Below are 17,619 nucleotides of genomic sequence, written 5' to 3' on the forward strand. Positions count from 1 at the left end.
ATCCCAACTACCACAACTTTTGGAACTATCAGAAGAGGATCCTAATAAGATGACCTCATATTAACCCCTTCTTTGAAAGCATCATGATTAAAGATGGGACCCAGCAGCCTCTTCCCATGGGATTAAAAAAAAAAAAAGTGGCTAGAAGTTGGTCAGGAAACAACCTAAGAAGAATCTTTAAAAAGAGAATTGGGGGAAAACTCAGACAAATTAGACTATTTAGAAGGTCCTAAGAGCACATGAGAAATGTTTAGTTTCTCATCTAGGAAGCAACTTGAAATTTTCAAATGTTTCCCTTGTGAGATTTTACTCCCTATTTCTCTACAGTTTCTTGAAGTAAATGATCTCTAAAATCCTAACAAATAGCAGTGGGATTTTTTCATAGGCTAGGTTAGGTAAGACGCTCATATCTCTTCTACTGCTTCTCCAACCCTGTCCAAGGCAAGAGACATGGAGATAAAGAATGGCAGCAGCAGCACCTCAGGATTTATCCTGGTGGGCTTATCTTCCAACCCTCAACTGCAGAAACCCCTCTTTGCCATCTTCTTCATCATGTACCTGGTCACTGTGGTGGGAAACGTACTCATCATCCTGGTCATCTACTCTAACTCCCGGCTCCATACACCTATGTACTTTTTTCTCAGCAATCTATCCATTATGGATATCTGCTTCACAACAGTTGTTGTGCCCAAGATGTTGGTAAATTTACTATCAGAGACAAAGTCGATCTCCTATGTGGGCTGCCTGGTCCAGATGTACTTTTTCATGGCATTTGCGAACACTGACAGCTACCTGCTGGCCTCTATGGCCATAGACCGGCTGATAGCCATCTGCAACCCCTTCCGTTATGATGTGGTTATGAACCTACGGCGCTGCTTCCTCATGCTGCTGGGTTCTTGCACCATCTCCCATGTGCACTCCCTGTTCCGTGTGCTACTCATGTCCCGCCTGTCTTTCTGTGCCTCTCACGTCATTAAGCACTTTTTTTGTGATACCCAGCCTGTGCTGAAGCTATCTTGTTCTGACACTTCCTCCAGCCAGATTGTTGTCATGACCGAGACACTGGCAGTCATTGTGACCCCCTTCTTGTGCATTCTCTTTTCCTATCTGCAAATCATCATCACTGTACTCAGAATCCCCTCTGCAGCTGGGAAGTGGAAGGCCTTCTCTACCTGTGGCTCCCACCTCACTGTAGTAATCTTATTCTATGGGAGTGTCATCTATGTCTACTTTAGGCCCCTGTCCATGTACTCAGTGGTGAAGGACCGGGTAGCCACAGTTATGTACACAGTAGTGACACCCATGCTGAACCCTTTTATCTACAGCCTTAGGAACAAAGATATGAAGAACAGTTTGAGGAAATTAAGGGACAGAATTCACTCATAGAAAGAGCAATACAATGGAATGTCATTATGGTGAGGTAACCTAAAAGATGATAGGTTATCTTCCTTCCTATTTTTCACATGGCACCCATAGAGGTCATGGCAGGTGGTGTTGAATAGCAATTAGAGCATTGACCTGGAAGCTAGAACATTTGGTGTCTATCAATGAACTTGACCAAATATTTAATCCCAGAGTAGGTACTGCTAGGAATCCAAATTTCAGAAAAACAATTTCTTCAACCCAGCTGGTAGAATAAAGCTTTTTCCAACTATGTCTTCTATAAATTTGACATCAGCTGGTCCTCAAGGAATTATAAAATTCAATTCATTTTTAGAATATGGAGTTGGGCAGGAATTGGCAAAGGTTCTTTGAGGAATAATCTAAGATTGTCTTAAAAGCTGGGTTGAATTTTGACAAATGGGAGAGTTTATTAGACAAGGAAATGAGCAGAGTATTTAAAACAGTGCGAAGAATCCAAGCAAGTAGAGGCAATAAACACATGGGATGTGTTTCATATACAGTAAAAAGCCCTGTGAAGCTTGTTCAATTTGAGAGCAGAGAGTATAACACTAGAAAGATAAAAGAATTTACAAAGCAGATGTACACCTTACCAACACCAACGTATTATCACAGTGTGAATTCTCAATATTGATATCCTTTTTCCCTTCCTTAGTAATTCTTTTTTCCACATGGCCAGAATTCTCACTGAAGTTCCCTTTATAGCTTGAGATAGTGATGTAAATCAATCAGGATAAGTTAGGTTATGCTGTGGAAACAAACAACCTCAAAAATCTTTGGAACTTAAAACTGAAGGTCTATTTCTTACTCACACTGCAAATCCACTGTATAAAAAATAAAAAAATAAAAAAAGTAAATGTGTGTTGCCTATTTTATACACTCAGAGAACAAACTTGATGGAGCAGTGGTCATTATAAGTATTAATCATCACTGTCAGAAGCTGAGAAAGACTCTTGAAGATTTATTCTGACAAATAAATACTTAGGTTCAGAAGTTGCTCACATCACTTCTGACCACAACTCATTGTCCACAACCGATCTCGTGACACCACCCAACAAAATGGAGCCCAAGGCACAATCCAACATGTATTTGTAAAATGGAGAGCCCAAAGTATTCAGTGATCAACATTAATGACCATTACACAATCCTAACAACTCACGAATACATAAAAGTGTAAATTTGTGGCTTAATCAGTCCTTCCCTGATTATGTTACTGCCAATAACAATAGTAAAGATATATATATATATATATATATATATATATATATATATATATATATATATATATTTTTTTTTTTTTTTTTTTTTTTTTACTTCCTGTAATTGTTTTGCCTCAATTAGTTCATCAAGTTTTTACAACCAGCCGTGGCTTTGTTGCTCAGCAGTTAGAATGTCCCTTCCCCTCCCCACCCTTACAGCCCTTTTCACACACACACACCAAAGGGTCACCAGTTTGATTCTTGGTCAAGGGCATGTACCTGAGTTGCAGGTACAATACTAGGCCTGGTCACAGTGCATGTGGGAGGCAACCAATCAATGTGTCTCTCTCACATTAATGTTTCTCCTCTTTCTCTCTTTCTCCCCGACCCCCGTGTGTGTGTGTGTGTGTGTGTGTGTGTCCTCTCCTCTCTCCCTCCCTTCCTCACTCCTACTCTCTCTAAAAATCAATGGAAAAAAATATCCTCAGGTGAGAATTAACAAAATCAAACTAAAAAACGTTTTTACATCCAGCAGATTTTATGGATTATAAGCTTGTAGATAGCAGGACCTAAAGTTGAATACAAATCCTTTTGTCCTAACAATATAAGAAAAAGTTTATAGTGGCCTAATGAAATTCAGGGATACCTAGTGCCCGAAATCAAGGTCCCTGCCATTGCTATCATTATGTTCTCTTCTAATTGTCATGAAACAACCAGCAATTCTGACAAATTTAATTTGCAATAACCTTCATATCTGTCCAGGCACACCTGGCTTTCAGCACTAACTCTTACCAATCATTTGGCTTAGGAGATCTGTACCCTTTCCACTGCCTCTATTTACATCCCCTAGTTTTCTCATGCTCAATCAAGTACAATACACCACTTTAGAATATGAAGAATTCCTAGCATATATTAAATAAATTCATTAATTATAGCTTCTAGTAACTTATAAAGTCATTTGGTCCCAGGAGACATATTGTTTCATTTCTATAATATCCTCACTCTGCCATCAGCACCTGACTTCTTTGTCCCAGTAACACACAAGTCACTAAAAAATGAAGATCTTTTATATGCAAGCCTACAGATATTCCAAAAAGTTTACACTAAAGAGAATCCCAGATAATAAAGTCATGCAATAACATGTCAGGTGAAAGAATTACCAATCTAACCCTTAGGTTAGTCCTAACCTTCTCAGTCAGAGCTATGGTGTCTATCAGAATATGAGGCAATGCCCAAAGGCATTCTGTCACCCTTCAGAAGGTAAACTAATGTGGACAGGTATTACCTGAGGATTTTAATAAAAGTTTTTCTATCCAAACTAGGTATACTGAAGTTAACTTGGGAAAATTCTAATAAGTCTTTGGTAAGCACAAAATAAATTCCAAATGGCATTTTAACAGAAATAGATAAGAAATCCTAAAATCATATGGAACTAAAAATAACCCAACATAGCAAAAACAATGTTAATAATAAAAACAAAACTGGAAGCCTCACATTTCATGATTTCAAAATATATTCAAAACTACCAAATCAAAATAGTACTGTACTGGCATAGAGATCAACAGAACAAAAGAAAGTCCAGAAATAAACCTAATATACATGAACACCTAATTTTCAACAAAGGCATCAAGAATACACAATGAGCCGGGACCGGTTTGGCTCAATGGATAGAGCGTCGGCTTGGGGACTGAAGGGTCCTAGGTTCGATTCCGGTCAAGGGCATGTACCTTGGTTGCGGGCATATCCCCAGTAGGGGGTGTGCAAGAGGCGGCTGATCGTTGACTCTCTCTCTCATCGATGTTTCTAACTATCTCTCTCCCTTCCTCTCTGTATAAAAATCAATAAAATATATTTAAAACAACAACAACAACAAAAAACACACTAATTTAAAAAAAAAAAGAAAAAAAAAGAAAAAAAGAATACACAATGAGAAAAAAATAACTGTGGTGGGAAAACTGGATATATCCACATGCAAAAGAATGAAATTTGACCCTTATCTTACACTACTCCCAAAAATCAATTCAAAATTGATTGAAGACTAAAATGTAAGACCTGAAACTATAAAACTCTTAGAAGAAAACTTAAAGGAAAATCTTACTGACATTGATCTTGGCAAGAACTTCTTGGATAAGACACCAAAAGCACAGGTAATAAAAGCAAAAATATACAAGTGATAATACATCAAGCTAAAAGCTAAAAAGCTTCTACAAAGCAAATTAAATAATCAATGGAATGAAAATCTACAGATTCAATGCAATTTCTATCCATTTTATAAAGCCAGCATTAACCTAATTCCAAAACCAAATAAAGACACTACAAAGAAAATTATAGGCCAATATCTATAATGAACATAAATGATAAAATATTCAACAAAATCCTCAACCAAATCCAGTAATACATTAAAAAGATCATATACCATGATCAAGTGAAATTTATTCCAGAGATGCAAGATTGGTGCAATATCTACAAATCAATAAACATGACACACCACATAAACAAAAGAAAGGATAAAAACCACATGGTCATATCAATAGATGCAGAAAAAGCATTTGATAAAACCCAGCACTTGTTTATAATCAAATCTTTTAGTAAATAGTCATTATATAAATGGAAGTTAATATATATGAAAATTTTTGTCAGTTGAAGGTATATAAATATGAAGGAATTAAATTATCTAGCAAAGGGACTAAGAAAATTTTGGACAATTTTTGGTGCTCACATCTCTAAAATAATACATTATGCTTAACTTCTCTAAACAACAAAAGAGAAGTTTCCATGTGCAAGGATTAAGAACATGGGCTATGATCACACAGATTAGACTGAATCCCATTAAGTAGATAATACTTGGTCATTTTTAATTTATAGAAAATGACAGCATATATACATCAAGTTATATACATTGTATGTCACATATATTATAGATATACACACATGTGTGCCATTCTGTCCCCTGCTGTACTGTGTGTGCCTACAAAATTTGTGTCATTTATATTTCTACTAGAATCCCAGTGCATGAAATTTGTGCACGGAGGGGGTGTTCCCTCAGCCCAGTCTGCACCCACTCCAATCGGGGACCCCTCGGGGGTTGTCTGACCACCGGTATAGGCACGATCCCACTGGGCAATTGGACACCCCTCTCACAATCTGGGATCGCTGGCTCCTAACCACTCACCTGCCTGCCTGCCTCATTGCCCCAACCCCTCTGCCTGCCTGCCCAATCGCCCCTCACTGCCCTCCACTGCCAGCCTGATGGAGCTCCCAACTGCCTCTGCCTCCCTATCACCCTATCTGTCCTCCCTTGCTGGCCTGATCTTGCCCCCAACTGACCTCCCCTGCCAGCCTGGTTGCCCCAACATTTACAGGGGACTCATACTACTTAACAAAAGGAAGACAAACAATCCAATCAGAAAATGGGCAACAGACCTAAATACTTTTCAAAAGAAGACAGAAGGAAGGCCAAGAGACATATGAAAACATGCTCTTAGTTACTCTCATCAGAGAGATGCAAATCAAAACAAAAATGAGACACCATCTCACACATGTCAGAATGGCTATCATCAACAAAACAACAAACAAGTTTTGGCAAAGATGCTGAGACTGCTGGTGGGAATTTGTTTAAAAAGGATAAAAACAGTAGCTTTGGAAACATTATCATATGCATCCTGATAATATGTACTGGTATAAATCTAAGCCTGAAATATCCATACAATCATACTAGTACATACATATATACATACACACACACACACACACACACACACACACACACACACAGAAGGTAAACATAGTACAATATTAACCATTGGGGAATTGCCTAAAGATTGACCAGGAATACTTAATATCGTTATTACAACTTTTCTGTATCTTTAAAATCATTTCAAAATAGAAAGTTGAAAAATCTTTCTTCCCAGCTGGAGCAATGCCCAAGAACAAAGCAGTCCAGGGCATGACTGGAATCAGGGACACTGTCCCCCAGGACTCCAGTCCCTCTTATTCTTGGACACATGACTCCCCAAAGAGCAGTCAGAAATTAGCCACAAGCTTGCGGACTTGGTTGCAATGTCTCATTAGCAGTTAAGTGTCATTTGTGGACTTATTTCTCTGGAGCTGATTAGGGAAAATGAAAGTCTGTAGAAGGGCCAAGGCCCCAGATATTGCTTCTGTGTGTCTGGATGTGAGGTCTCCTGAAGAAAACCTGAGGAGATGGGCAACAGTCTGGAGCAGAAGGTGTCTGAACTCACAAATGAGCCCAGGTGAGAGGAGCTGGAAATCTGCCTTTGGCGATGGATCTGCCTGAGTGCTAGTGGGTTCATGTGTGAGACTCTGTGCCCATGAATCTGTGTGTGTGTGTGTGTGCATGTATTATGTACGCTTGTATATGTGCTGTTTGATAGTTGTGTATGTGCTTTGAATGTGACTCACAGTCTCATTTTAGTATATGTAGACCAAGTTATCAGCCTCCTGGCATGTAATTAGGGACTCATGATTGATTCATGTCTGTGATAGTAAACACTGGCATCACAGCTGGGCACCAGGAGTGAGACTGTTGACTCTGCTGCTGGACAAGAAGATGCTGACCTCATAAGGAACAAAGTCAACTCAGAGTTCAGACCTCTGCTCAGCAGTGTGTTGTGCACATGTGAGCTGTGCCTGTGGGTGACACTCTCGTGTATGAGAGCTGGAAATTATGTTATTGATTTTCTCAGTGTGTATGTGACTGTATGTGTGACCGTAAGCATGGGTGTTGGTGGTGGTTTAAAGACTGTGCAGGTGACTGAACAGGCTTAACTGTCCCATTCTGACTGCAAGGGGAAGGTAAGAAGGAAGAAAGTTTCATTAACACACTCATTAATAGGAGAGTGTATACTGTTTGTTGTAGTGAGTGTGGCTGCGTGTGCATATGTGTTGTGATGTGTGTTTCTTGTAAGATTATTGAATTGTTTGTAGTCTTGTGTGATGTAGTATTTAAGTTATGTATATGTGGTGATTTGAGTGTTAACCAGGTGCACCATGAAGCAGGTGTTGGGGTGAGAGGTATATTATTGTACGTTGTGTATGTCCAACTTTGTGTTAATTTTGACTTGTATGTATGCATATGAGTGTTTATGAGATGAACCACTTTATTCTTTTTTTAGGATGGAAATTTGGTCAGGGATGACTTACATTCTCCAATCAGCAGTGTGTGTGTTGAGGGGGGTGATGATCTGTATCCATGACTCAAGTGTTTCCTAAAGTGTCCTCCTTCAGTTTCAAATTATCTAAGATACTCAAATTCTAAGCAACACCCTGTTTCTTAACATTGATTTGCTATTATTTTTATGTACCTAAGTGTAAATGAGTTGCTCAGAATTTTCCAACCTTTTCTTTATTTTTACTAAACATTCCATGAAAACAAACAAACTATAAACTCAGGCGTCATGATGTTTTTCACATCTATAAAATGGAAAGAATGACACAAGTTTAATGAATCTTGCAGACATTCTCAGTAAATAGTTATTTCATAAATAGATCTTAATGTATTTGAGAGGTTTTTGTCAGTTGGAAAGTAAATAAACATGAAGGAATAAAATTAACTAGTAAAGGGAATAAAAACACATTTTGGACAACTCTGGGTCCTCACAGCTCTAAAATAATATTGTATATTGTGCTTGGCTCCTAAGCAAGAAAAGGGAAGTTTCCCTGGGTAACAGTTAAGACAATGGTTTCTGCCCTGGCCTGTTTGGCTCAGTGGCTAGAGTACCGGCCTGTGGACTGAAGGGTCCCTGGTTCAATTCCGGTCAAGGGCATGTACCTTAGTTGCAGGCACATCCCCAGAGGAAAGTGTGCAGGGGACAACTGATTGATGTTTCTCTCTCATCAATGTTTCTGACTCTGTCCCTCTCCCTTCTCTGTAAAAAAATCAATAAAATATATTTTTTAAAAGAAAAAACAAAGCATGGTTTCTGATCACACAGATATATTAGACTGAACTCCATGAAGTAGCTAACACTTGGTGATTTCTAATTTATAGAAAATGGTAATACATATATATCAAATTATAAACATTTCATATTACATATATAATAGATATTAATACACACACACGTATTTGTACGCCATTCTGTCCTTGCTGTACTGCTGTGAGCCTGCAGAATTTGTATCATTTGTTTCTATTCCTTAAAAATTAAAATAGGTCAAAGAATACAAATCCTTATAGAAGCTGTGAAGAGGTTTTAAAATCTGGGAATGTAAGGCTGATGTGTGAATTTACTTAGGAAATGTAGGTAAAGTCCTTAGCCTGGTACCCAAATGTTCATCTAAATGTTCAGCGTTATTTTGAAAGATAAGTTTGTAGACTATTCTGGTTTTGAAGATATTCTGGCATCCAACGGCCACCCATTTCCAGAGTGTCCCTGAGTTTACAGCTGAGGGTCAACGGGAGCAGACAGGTTCACAGGAAGTCTGACAATGCTCCAACCATGCCCACTCAGCACTGGAGTCTCACATTACTTTCAGGCAGAAACAACCAACACCACGTTGCAGGCTCTGACCTTCCATTCCTGCCACAGTGAATGATTATGGTTTGGCTCTGGCCTGGAGTAGATGTAAACTCATAGAAGTGGGCACATTGCATTCTTATTTACCAATGCATTTCAGTCCTTAGTAGAGGTTCTGACACAGAAGTGATGTTAAAGGTAATATTTGAGTAAACAGCAAACCCCTCTTATTTCTGTGTGATGAGGTCTTGTGACTACTTAGGAGGCTCAATGTGTTCCTGGAGCCAGTCTGGGAGAGAGGGAAGAGGCACACATCCACAGGTGTGAGAAATTAATATGAAGTATTTAAAAATGAATGGTTTTCCCAATAATGACAGTATGAGATGAGATGTCCTGTTCATCCTTTCTAGGTGCCTGAGACTCCCAACCCTTCTTCATCCCCAGCAGACAGAAGAGCAGCATGAGACCTGAGAACCAGAGCAGCGTGTCCCAGTTCCTCCTCCTGGGGCTCCCCATCCCACCAGGGCAGCAGGGCGTGTTCTTCACCCTGTTCCTGGGCATGTACCTGACCACGGTGCTGGGCAACCTGCTCATCATCCTGCTCATCAGGCTGGACTCCCGCCTGCACACGCCCATGTACTTCTTCCTCAGCCACTTGGCCTTCTCTGACATTTCTCTTTCCTCTGTCACTGTCCCTAAGATGCTCATGAACATGCAGACTCAGCAACAATCCATCTCCTATGTGGGATGCATTTCTCAATTGTATTTTTTCATGCTTTTTGGTGATCTTGACAATTGTCTTCTGGCTGTGATGGCATATGACAGGTACGTGGCCATCTGTCACCCTCTGCACTACACCACCATCATGAGGGAGGAGGTGTGTGTGTTGCTGGTGGGTGGCTCCTGGATTCTCTCCTGTGGCATTGCCCTTTTCCACACTTTCCTCATGGTCAGATTATCTTTCTGTGCTGACAATACCATCATTCATTACTTCTGTGACCTTGCTGCACTCCTGAAGCTGAGCTGTTCGGACACCTCCCTCAATGAGCTGGCCATATTCACCGAGGGAGGGATGATTTTATTTTTGTGTTTTGGTGTAATTTTGGGCTCCTATATCCGTATAGGGACCATCATCCTGAGGGTGCCCTCCACTAAGAGACTCTCTAAGGCCTTTTCTACCTGTGGCTCCCATCTCTCTGTGGTGTTGTTATACTATGGGACAGTTGCAGGTGTTTACTTTTTCTCCTCATCATGGGATTCCAAAGACATAATTGCTTCGGTCATGTATACAGTAGTTACCCCCATGCTGAACCCCTTCATCTACAGCCTGAGGAGCAGAGATATAAAACAGACCTTAGACATGTTTGTCAAGATTAAGTTCTTTAAATGGTAATCATTAAATCCTCTTGTTGCAGTCAGGAACACATGGAAATATATCTCCTAAAATTACTGAATAGTCGACATCTCCATATAACTTAAATAAAATATGCATCCTGTTGTCATGTACAGTGTGGTTAATATGTAAACTAGGTCAAGTTTGCCACATGGATTGTGAGTAATGTTACATTCCCAATTAGTAATTGTTGCTTGTTCATCACCTCATAAGATATATGCAAAATCTTATGCAAAAGATATTGCACAATGATAGTTGTGGATTTGTCTCTTTCTCCTTTGAAATGTGTCAGTATTTGCTTATGTATTTGTTATATCATACTATGTTATTGATTTAATCTCATGATTTTCTTCTGGTGAAATTTTTTTTTTACCTTATTCTTTGATGCTGGCTTTTGATAGCTTCAAATTGATTGTGAGAATTTCTTCCCAACTGACATTCAGTGACATTATGTTGGTAGATTGCAATCAGCCATGATAAGAAAAATTACATTATGAAAAATGGCTTATGCTACAAAATAAGGCTTTTTTAAAAAGAGAGCCAAACATTTTAAAAATATATACAAAATCACACCATTGCATTTATAAGTAGGAGATATTTCTAGAAATGGGCTTTACCTTAACTACTACTCATCTCCTTCCAATATTAGTATAGGTACTTTATATCTATCGCTATGGATATGAGTATACATACAAATATATGAACAGACATCCTGTATAATAAAGAGGTAATATGCAAATTGATCATCATTCCAACACACAAGATGGCTATCCCCATGTAGTCAAAAATGGTCACCCACATGTGGAAGGGCAGTTAGGGACAACCAGGCCTGCAGGGGAGGGCAGTTGGGGGGCAATCAGACCAGCGGGGGAACAGTTAGGCATCCATCAGGCTGGCAGGGGAATGATTAGGGGGTGATCAGGCTGGCAGGCAGAAACGATAGGGGCAATCAGGCAGGCAGGCAGGCAAGTGGTTGGGATCCAGCAGTCCTAGATTGTGAGAGGACAGTCAGATAGCCCTCGAAGGGTCCCAGATTGGAGAGGGTGCAGGCTGGGCTGAGGGACACACCCCCCCCCCATGCACAAATTTCGTGCACCGGGCCTCTAGTGTAGGTATAAATATACAGATAGAGATGTAGATACTAGTATAGAATAGGTAGTAAAATGCAGCTTTCTTGCAGTTAGAGTTTAAATTGTATATTTTTTCCATCACTTGAAACTTTTCTTTTTCCTTATATCTCTGAGGTGTCCGTAATTAACAATGTAATGCTGGATATTGCTCATCTTATGTAGAACAACAATTATTTCTGGAGAATTTTATCTCTTGACATCTAATGTAATCATAATACATTTTAATTTATATTTTCCATGTAACTATGTTTTTTATTTGATACATGTTTCACATATATTCTCTCATCTTCCTCCCTTTTGATTAAATGTATATTTTAATCCATTTCCCTCTACAGTAGGTCCTTGGATTACATCTGAGCTCCACTCCTATGGCGCGACATAATGTGATTTTCACCATAAGTCAGAACCCACCTACATAAGCACCTACATCACTCACATGGAGCACATATGTGAAGTGAAACAGTAAAAAAATTAAAAGAATGATAACAATTCCTAACCTTTACTTGTGGTAAATAAATAATCAAAAACATAAAGCACACATGTACATACACAGAAATAATGGAACTTTTTATATATAAATAAATGGGAGTTGGCAACATAACCATGAAACGACATATGTCAAGTCCGACATAATCCAAGAACTATCTGCACTAACTTAATCATATATTATTATTATTGTTTTATGAGTCTTCCCTGTGTTCTTAAGAGATCACTTCTTACACTCTCTTTAATTTTTCATTGTAGTTTGATATAAAAAACATAAAATTTACCACTCTAGCCATTTGAACCATTTAGGACACTCATCAGCAATATCTCATTTTATGATCACTAAAATAGTCTCTATAGAACATCAATTGAGTAATTTGCAACTCTGAAAAAAATAAGAACAAGGATATCTATGAATTAATACAAAGAAATATCCTATCTAATAAAAGAGAAACATGCAAAAAACATCACTCTGCTACGCCCACCAGCCAATCTGAGCGAGTATGCAAATTAACACAACAAATATGGTGGTTAATTTGCATATGCATGCGATGAACAGCCTGGGTTCCTGGCACATCCTCGGGACCAAGGCCCCCACGACAGGGGGCTGGATTCTGGCCACAGGGGCATTCTGAGACAGGGATGTTGGGGGGTAGGGGGGGCGGTGGCTGCTGGCCTCTGGGGTGTGTGAAGTCCCTGGTGGCCACCACTGGGTGGCAGGGCCATGCCCCTAGCCCAGTGGACACAATGCAGGGGCTGCATGAGCTGCAGAGGAAACACCTTTTTAAAATATATATTTTTTTTATTGATTTTTTTTTCAACGGAGAAAAGAGAAAGGGATAGGTATTCGGAAATATCAATGAGAAACATCAATTAGCTGCCTCCTGCACATTCCTCACTGGGGGGGGGGGTGAGGGGGGGGGGAGGTGGCTCCAACCAAGGTACATGCCCTTAACAGGAATCAAACCTGGGACCCTTCAGTCTGCAGGCCCATGGTCTATCCACTGAGCCAAATCAGTTTGAGAGTAAACAGCTTTTCTGACAGCTTACTGGCTGAGCTCCCTATAGGCCGCCACTTGCAATGTTCTTGGTTACTTGGGTTATAAGAATCCAAGAAGGTGACCTAGGGTTTTTCCACCACACTCCTGGAGGAAAAAAAGAATGTCCGCTACTGGATGGGGCTAAGAAATGTCATATCCTGCCCTAACTGATTTGGCTCAGTGGATAGAGCCTTGGCCTGCTGACCACAGGGTCTGGGTTTGATTCTGATCAAGGGCATGTATCTAGGTTACAGGCTCCTCCCTGGCTCATGCAGGTCAGGGATCATGCAGGAGGCAACCAGTCAAAGTGTCCCTCTCACATTGATGTTTAACTCTGTCTCTCCCTCTCTATTCCACACTCTCTAAAAATCAATGGAAACATATCCTCAGATGAGAATTTTAAAAAAAAAAAGAGAGAGAGAGAGAAAGAAATGTCATATCCTATAAAAGATACATCTTGAAAATGCCTAAAGAAAGTTGTCATTTTTTCACAGTGAAGGGACTAGAGTCTGTGTGGCTGGCAATGGCTGCAGCAGCAAAGTAATGGGGTGGTGCCTGCCCTTGATCAGCCCAGTCACCTGACATCCCTTGAGGGGTCCCAGATTGGAGAGGGTGCAGGCTGAGCTGAGGAACACCATCCCCCCTCTCCCATGCACAAATTTCGTGCACCGGGCTTTTAGTTAAGATATAATGCTAAATGGGGGGAAAAATGCAATTTGTAAAAGAGCATTTATAGCATGCTACCTCTCATGTAAAATGAAGGGAAATAAAATATCCATCTGTATGCCCATTTGTGCAAAAAGAAGCATAGGAAGAATAAATCAGAAACTAATAGGATTTTTTATGTACAGGAATTGGGGCAGAAATGATGGGGAGATGGGAAGAATTATTTACGTAGTTTTAACTATGTTGCCTTTTGCAAGCAAAACATGAATAGAAAAGATGGTTAGTAAAGCAAAATAGAACAAAATAAATCAAATGAAAATAACAAAATTTAAATTAACATCATAATTACACTGAAAGGGAAAATAAAATAAATAACCTAAGTAGTTCTTGAACCCAGAATTTTGTCTATATATTGTATTTTCACAATTAAAATAAACAAAAAAAAAAAACCTCAAAACAAAGTTTTAAGCTGTGGTATGTTATTAACTGTGGTGTGAGTTCAAGATTCTGAAACAACCCCCCATGTATCCAAAGATTCAGCAAATAAGTCAACACTGAGGAAAAGATCGTGACTCTCACTCTCAGGGAAAGGAGCTCTGAACATGGAAAAGGAGAGGCTGGAAAACACTATGGTGTCAAACTAGAGTTGGAGATATCAATTCAAACTCATGGGTTTTAAAATATATAAACAGTTGCAATTTATTTTTTTATTCATAGTCTGTATACCAACATCTATATTGCCCCACCCTCATTATTTGTGTCCCACTCCTGACCCACCTCCTGTGGGTAAACTTTCCTTCAGTTTCTTAGTTTCTAGTTTTTACTCCTTTTGTTTCTGTTATCAGTATTTCCTAGTTGGCTTTTCTGAGATCATTTAGAATCCTTGCAACCAATGAAAACACTTAAAGCTACAAAATAAATAATGGTAATGGGTTATAACTCAAGAGAATAAGTAAGTGTCCATGAGATCATAATGATATGGAAAAAATTTAAATAAAGTGGGAAATTGGGTAAGACCCTTCTTATAGGAGAATACTCTTAATAAACATCTTATCTAATAAAGAGGGTAAATGCATATTGACTGCCATGCTATAACGGTCAAGATGGCTATGCCCACGGCGGAGGCTGAGTTTCCCGTAAGGAGCCTTAATGAACAATCAGCAGGGACCTGAGGCTGGGCCAGGGCGGGGGACCTGACGCTGCACCCCCCGCCTGAGGGGCTTGACAGGGGACCTCGGGCGGTGTACCCCACCCAGCAAGGATTGATTGGGAACCTCAGGCTGCACCCCACTCCCCGGCCCAGGCAATCTCAGGCTATACACAGTGGTAACCCCCATGATGAACCCCTTCATTTACAGCCTGAGAAATGGGGATGTCAAGAGAGCCTTCAGGAAATGGAGGAGCAGATCATGGATTTCTTTCTTTAGATGAAACCCCAAAACACTGTTCCAAATTTTATCTGTGATTCTGGGGAAAGTTTTGTCCCTTGTATGTTTTTCTTTTAGAACTTCCTAGAAGTATCTATATTAAGCACATTTTACAGATTTTCTTATTGGATATTGTCCAGAGGTTTCCCTTAAACCCAAAGCACATGAAATTATGTATTTAGTGCAAAACAATAACATGGCTTTGGTTATAGTTGAGGTTGTTTTCTGGACCTGTCATTAAACACCCAGGTTCTAATGCTCAGAGTTACTTACATGCAAGGAAAAGAAACCAATTCTCATTGGTTTGTGAAGGTAATATGGTTATTGAAAATGTACGTGGATTTTCCAAGACTAAGCAACGGGGCTCAATAAAATGGAAAAGAAACACAGACAAAATCATATCTCAGATTGGTCTGATGAGCTCAATGCTGTAATCACCATACTGCTCATTACCACTTGTACCCCCACCACAATAGTTACCAGCAACAGTCACTGGGCATAACTCTTGGAGGCTTGAAGACCAGATACGATCACCTCCAGAAAGAACTGCCCAGTTCTTATTCTTTGCACAAACACATCCAGATTCAAATAAGGTGGTACGGGTGATTGGCCAAGTCTTGATCACTCGCCCATGTTCTAGTTCACAGGGAAGTTGGGAGAGAAACATGGATGCTTTTATTCTCTATAAGATAGAATGAGGTTCTGTCTCCAACCAATATAGGGAGAGGGATATAATGACTAATAACTATTACTCAATAGTTATTAGTCATTATATCCCTCTACAATTAAGATGTTCTACAATTAAGCCACTGTCAGTTCTCCAACTTGCATTTTCTTAAATTCACAAGTTGTACCATTCAAGAACTTAAACTATTGTACTTTATCTCTGTACACTCTTGATTTTTTTCTATAGTTGATATATAGAACTTGTCTATTTTACTAGGTATTTGTCTGCTGACCAATCAATGCTGGAGATGAGGAAAATGTCCAAGAGCCGTTATGTCTATTACAATATCAGTCTTCAGTTTCATGAGTATAGAATCAAAAGGAAAAGGTGAGAGGGGCCTTCAGGGACATGGGGCAGAAGGTGCATGACAAATGGATTTAGTCTATTTGTCTGGGGAAAAGTTTCGATTATAAGATAAGCCTGGTTTGGCACTGAGTTGAGAAGGAACTAAAATTGTGGTGATTTTGTACAAAAGGATAGGGGGAAAAAAGTGTTTTATAACCTATATATAAGTGTTGGTCAAAATTTACACCACTGAAATTGGTTTAAGAAACTACACTTCCTGTCTTTGACTACACTAAAATAATAAATATTTCCAAGATGAAGGAGGCCCTGGCACTTATAAAATGATAATAACAAGGAAAGCAATCCAACTTTTGGTTAGTTAAATAGCTCTTTCCATTTGCCAGAAAGTATCTTACATATCCAATATTTTTCTTCTGGACTCTACCGTTTCCTCTGATTTTATCTTTCCTACCTCCTTGACCTACCTCTCTCCTTTCTCTGTCTTCACTGGCAGTTTGATTACTGATCCTCTTTAGTCTTGACCAACTAATTAGCCTCACAATATGGAATTTCCTCAAAAAAACTAAAAATGGAACTCCCATTGACCCAGTGATACCACTTCTAGGAATACATACCAAGAAATTAGAAACACCAATCAGAAAGGAAATATGCACCCTTATGTTCATAGCAGCACAATTTACAATAGCTAAGATTTGGAATCAGCCTAAGTGCTATCAGCAGATGAGTGGATTAAAAAACTTTCATACATCTACACAATGGAATATATGCTGCTGTAAAAAGGAAGGAGCTCCATATTACAGTGGGGAGGGTAGGGATATCAGGGGGAGATAATAGATCAACCGAAGGACTTGTATAAATGCATATAAGTACAACCAATGGACATAAAACTATGGGGAGGGAGGGGATGTGTGGGAGGGAGGGAGGGGGGCAATAAAAAAAAATCAAGAAAATATGTAAAAAATAAATAAATAAATAAATAAATAAATAAATAAATAAATAAATAAAGGAAGGAGCTCCTACCATTTGCAACAGCATGGATGGAGCTGGAGAGCATTATACTAAGTGAAATAAGTCAGTCAGAGAAAGGTAAATATCACATGATCTCATTCATTTGTGGATTATAATGAACAACATAAACCTATGAACAATAACAGATCCAGAGACAGAGAAGCATTGGTCAGATGCTCAAACCTCAGAGGGAAGGTAGGGGAGGGAAAGGGTAAGGGGGAGATATCAACCATAAGCAATGGGTACAGACAACAGGGAGTGAGGGTGGGATTGGGGGAATCAGGAGGAAATGGGGGGTTAAGGACACATTTGTAATACCTTAATAAAGGGGGGGAAAAGAAAAAGGAGCCTACTGTATGG

The 17,619-nt window shown here is 39.4% G+C and overlaps 2 protein-coding genes across 2 annotated transcripts; both read left to right on the forward strand.

The window, feature by feature from the left end:
* Window positions 1-444: 444 nt before the first annotated feature.
* Window positions 445-1,386, forward strand: LOC311630372 (olfactory receptor 1L4; the record flags this gene model as incomplete). The annotated part of the gene is made up of 1 exon (XM_084899286.1): window positions 445-1,386. The coding sequence occupies exon 1, from the start codon at window positions 451-453 to the stop codon at window positions 1,384-1,386; it is 936 nt and encodes a 311-aa protein (XP_084755412.1). The 5' UTR covers window positions 445-450.
* Window positions 1,387-9,536: 8,150 nt separating this feature from the next.
* LOC311630270 (olfactory receptor 1J4-like) lies at window positions 9,537-10,469 on the forward strand (the record flags this gene model as incomplete). Its single annotated transcript, XM_084899136.1, has 1 exon — window positions 9,537-10,469. One exon carries the CDS (start codon window positions 9,537-9,539, stop codon window positions 10,467-10,469), a length of 933 nt encoding a protein of 310 aa, XP_084755262.1.
* Between the last annotated feature and the right edge of the window lie 7,150 nt (window positions 10,470-17,619).

Source organism: Pipistrellus hanaki (assembly GCF_964339955.1).
Source record: "Pipistrellus hanaki genome assembly, chromosome: 11".
In the NCBI taxonomy this organism is placed as follows: domain Eukaryota; kingdom Metazoa; phylum Chordata; class Mammalia; order Chiroptera; family Vespertilionidae; genus Pipistrellus; species Pipistrellus hanaki.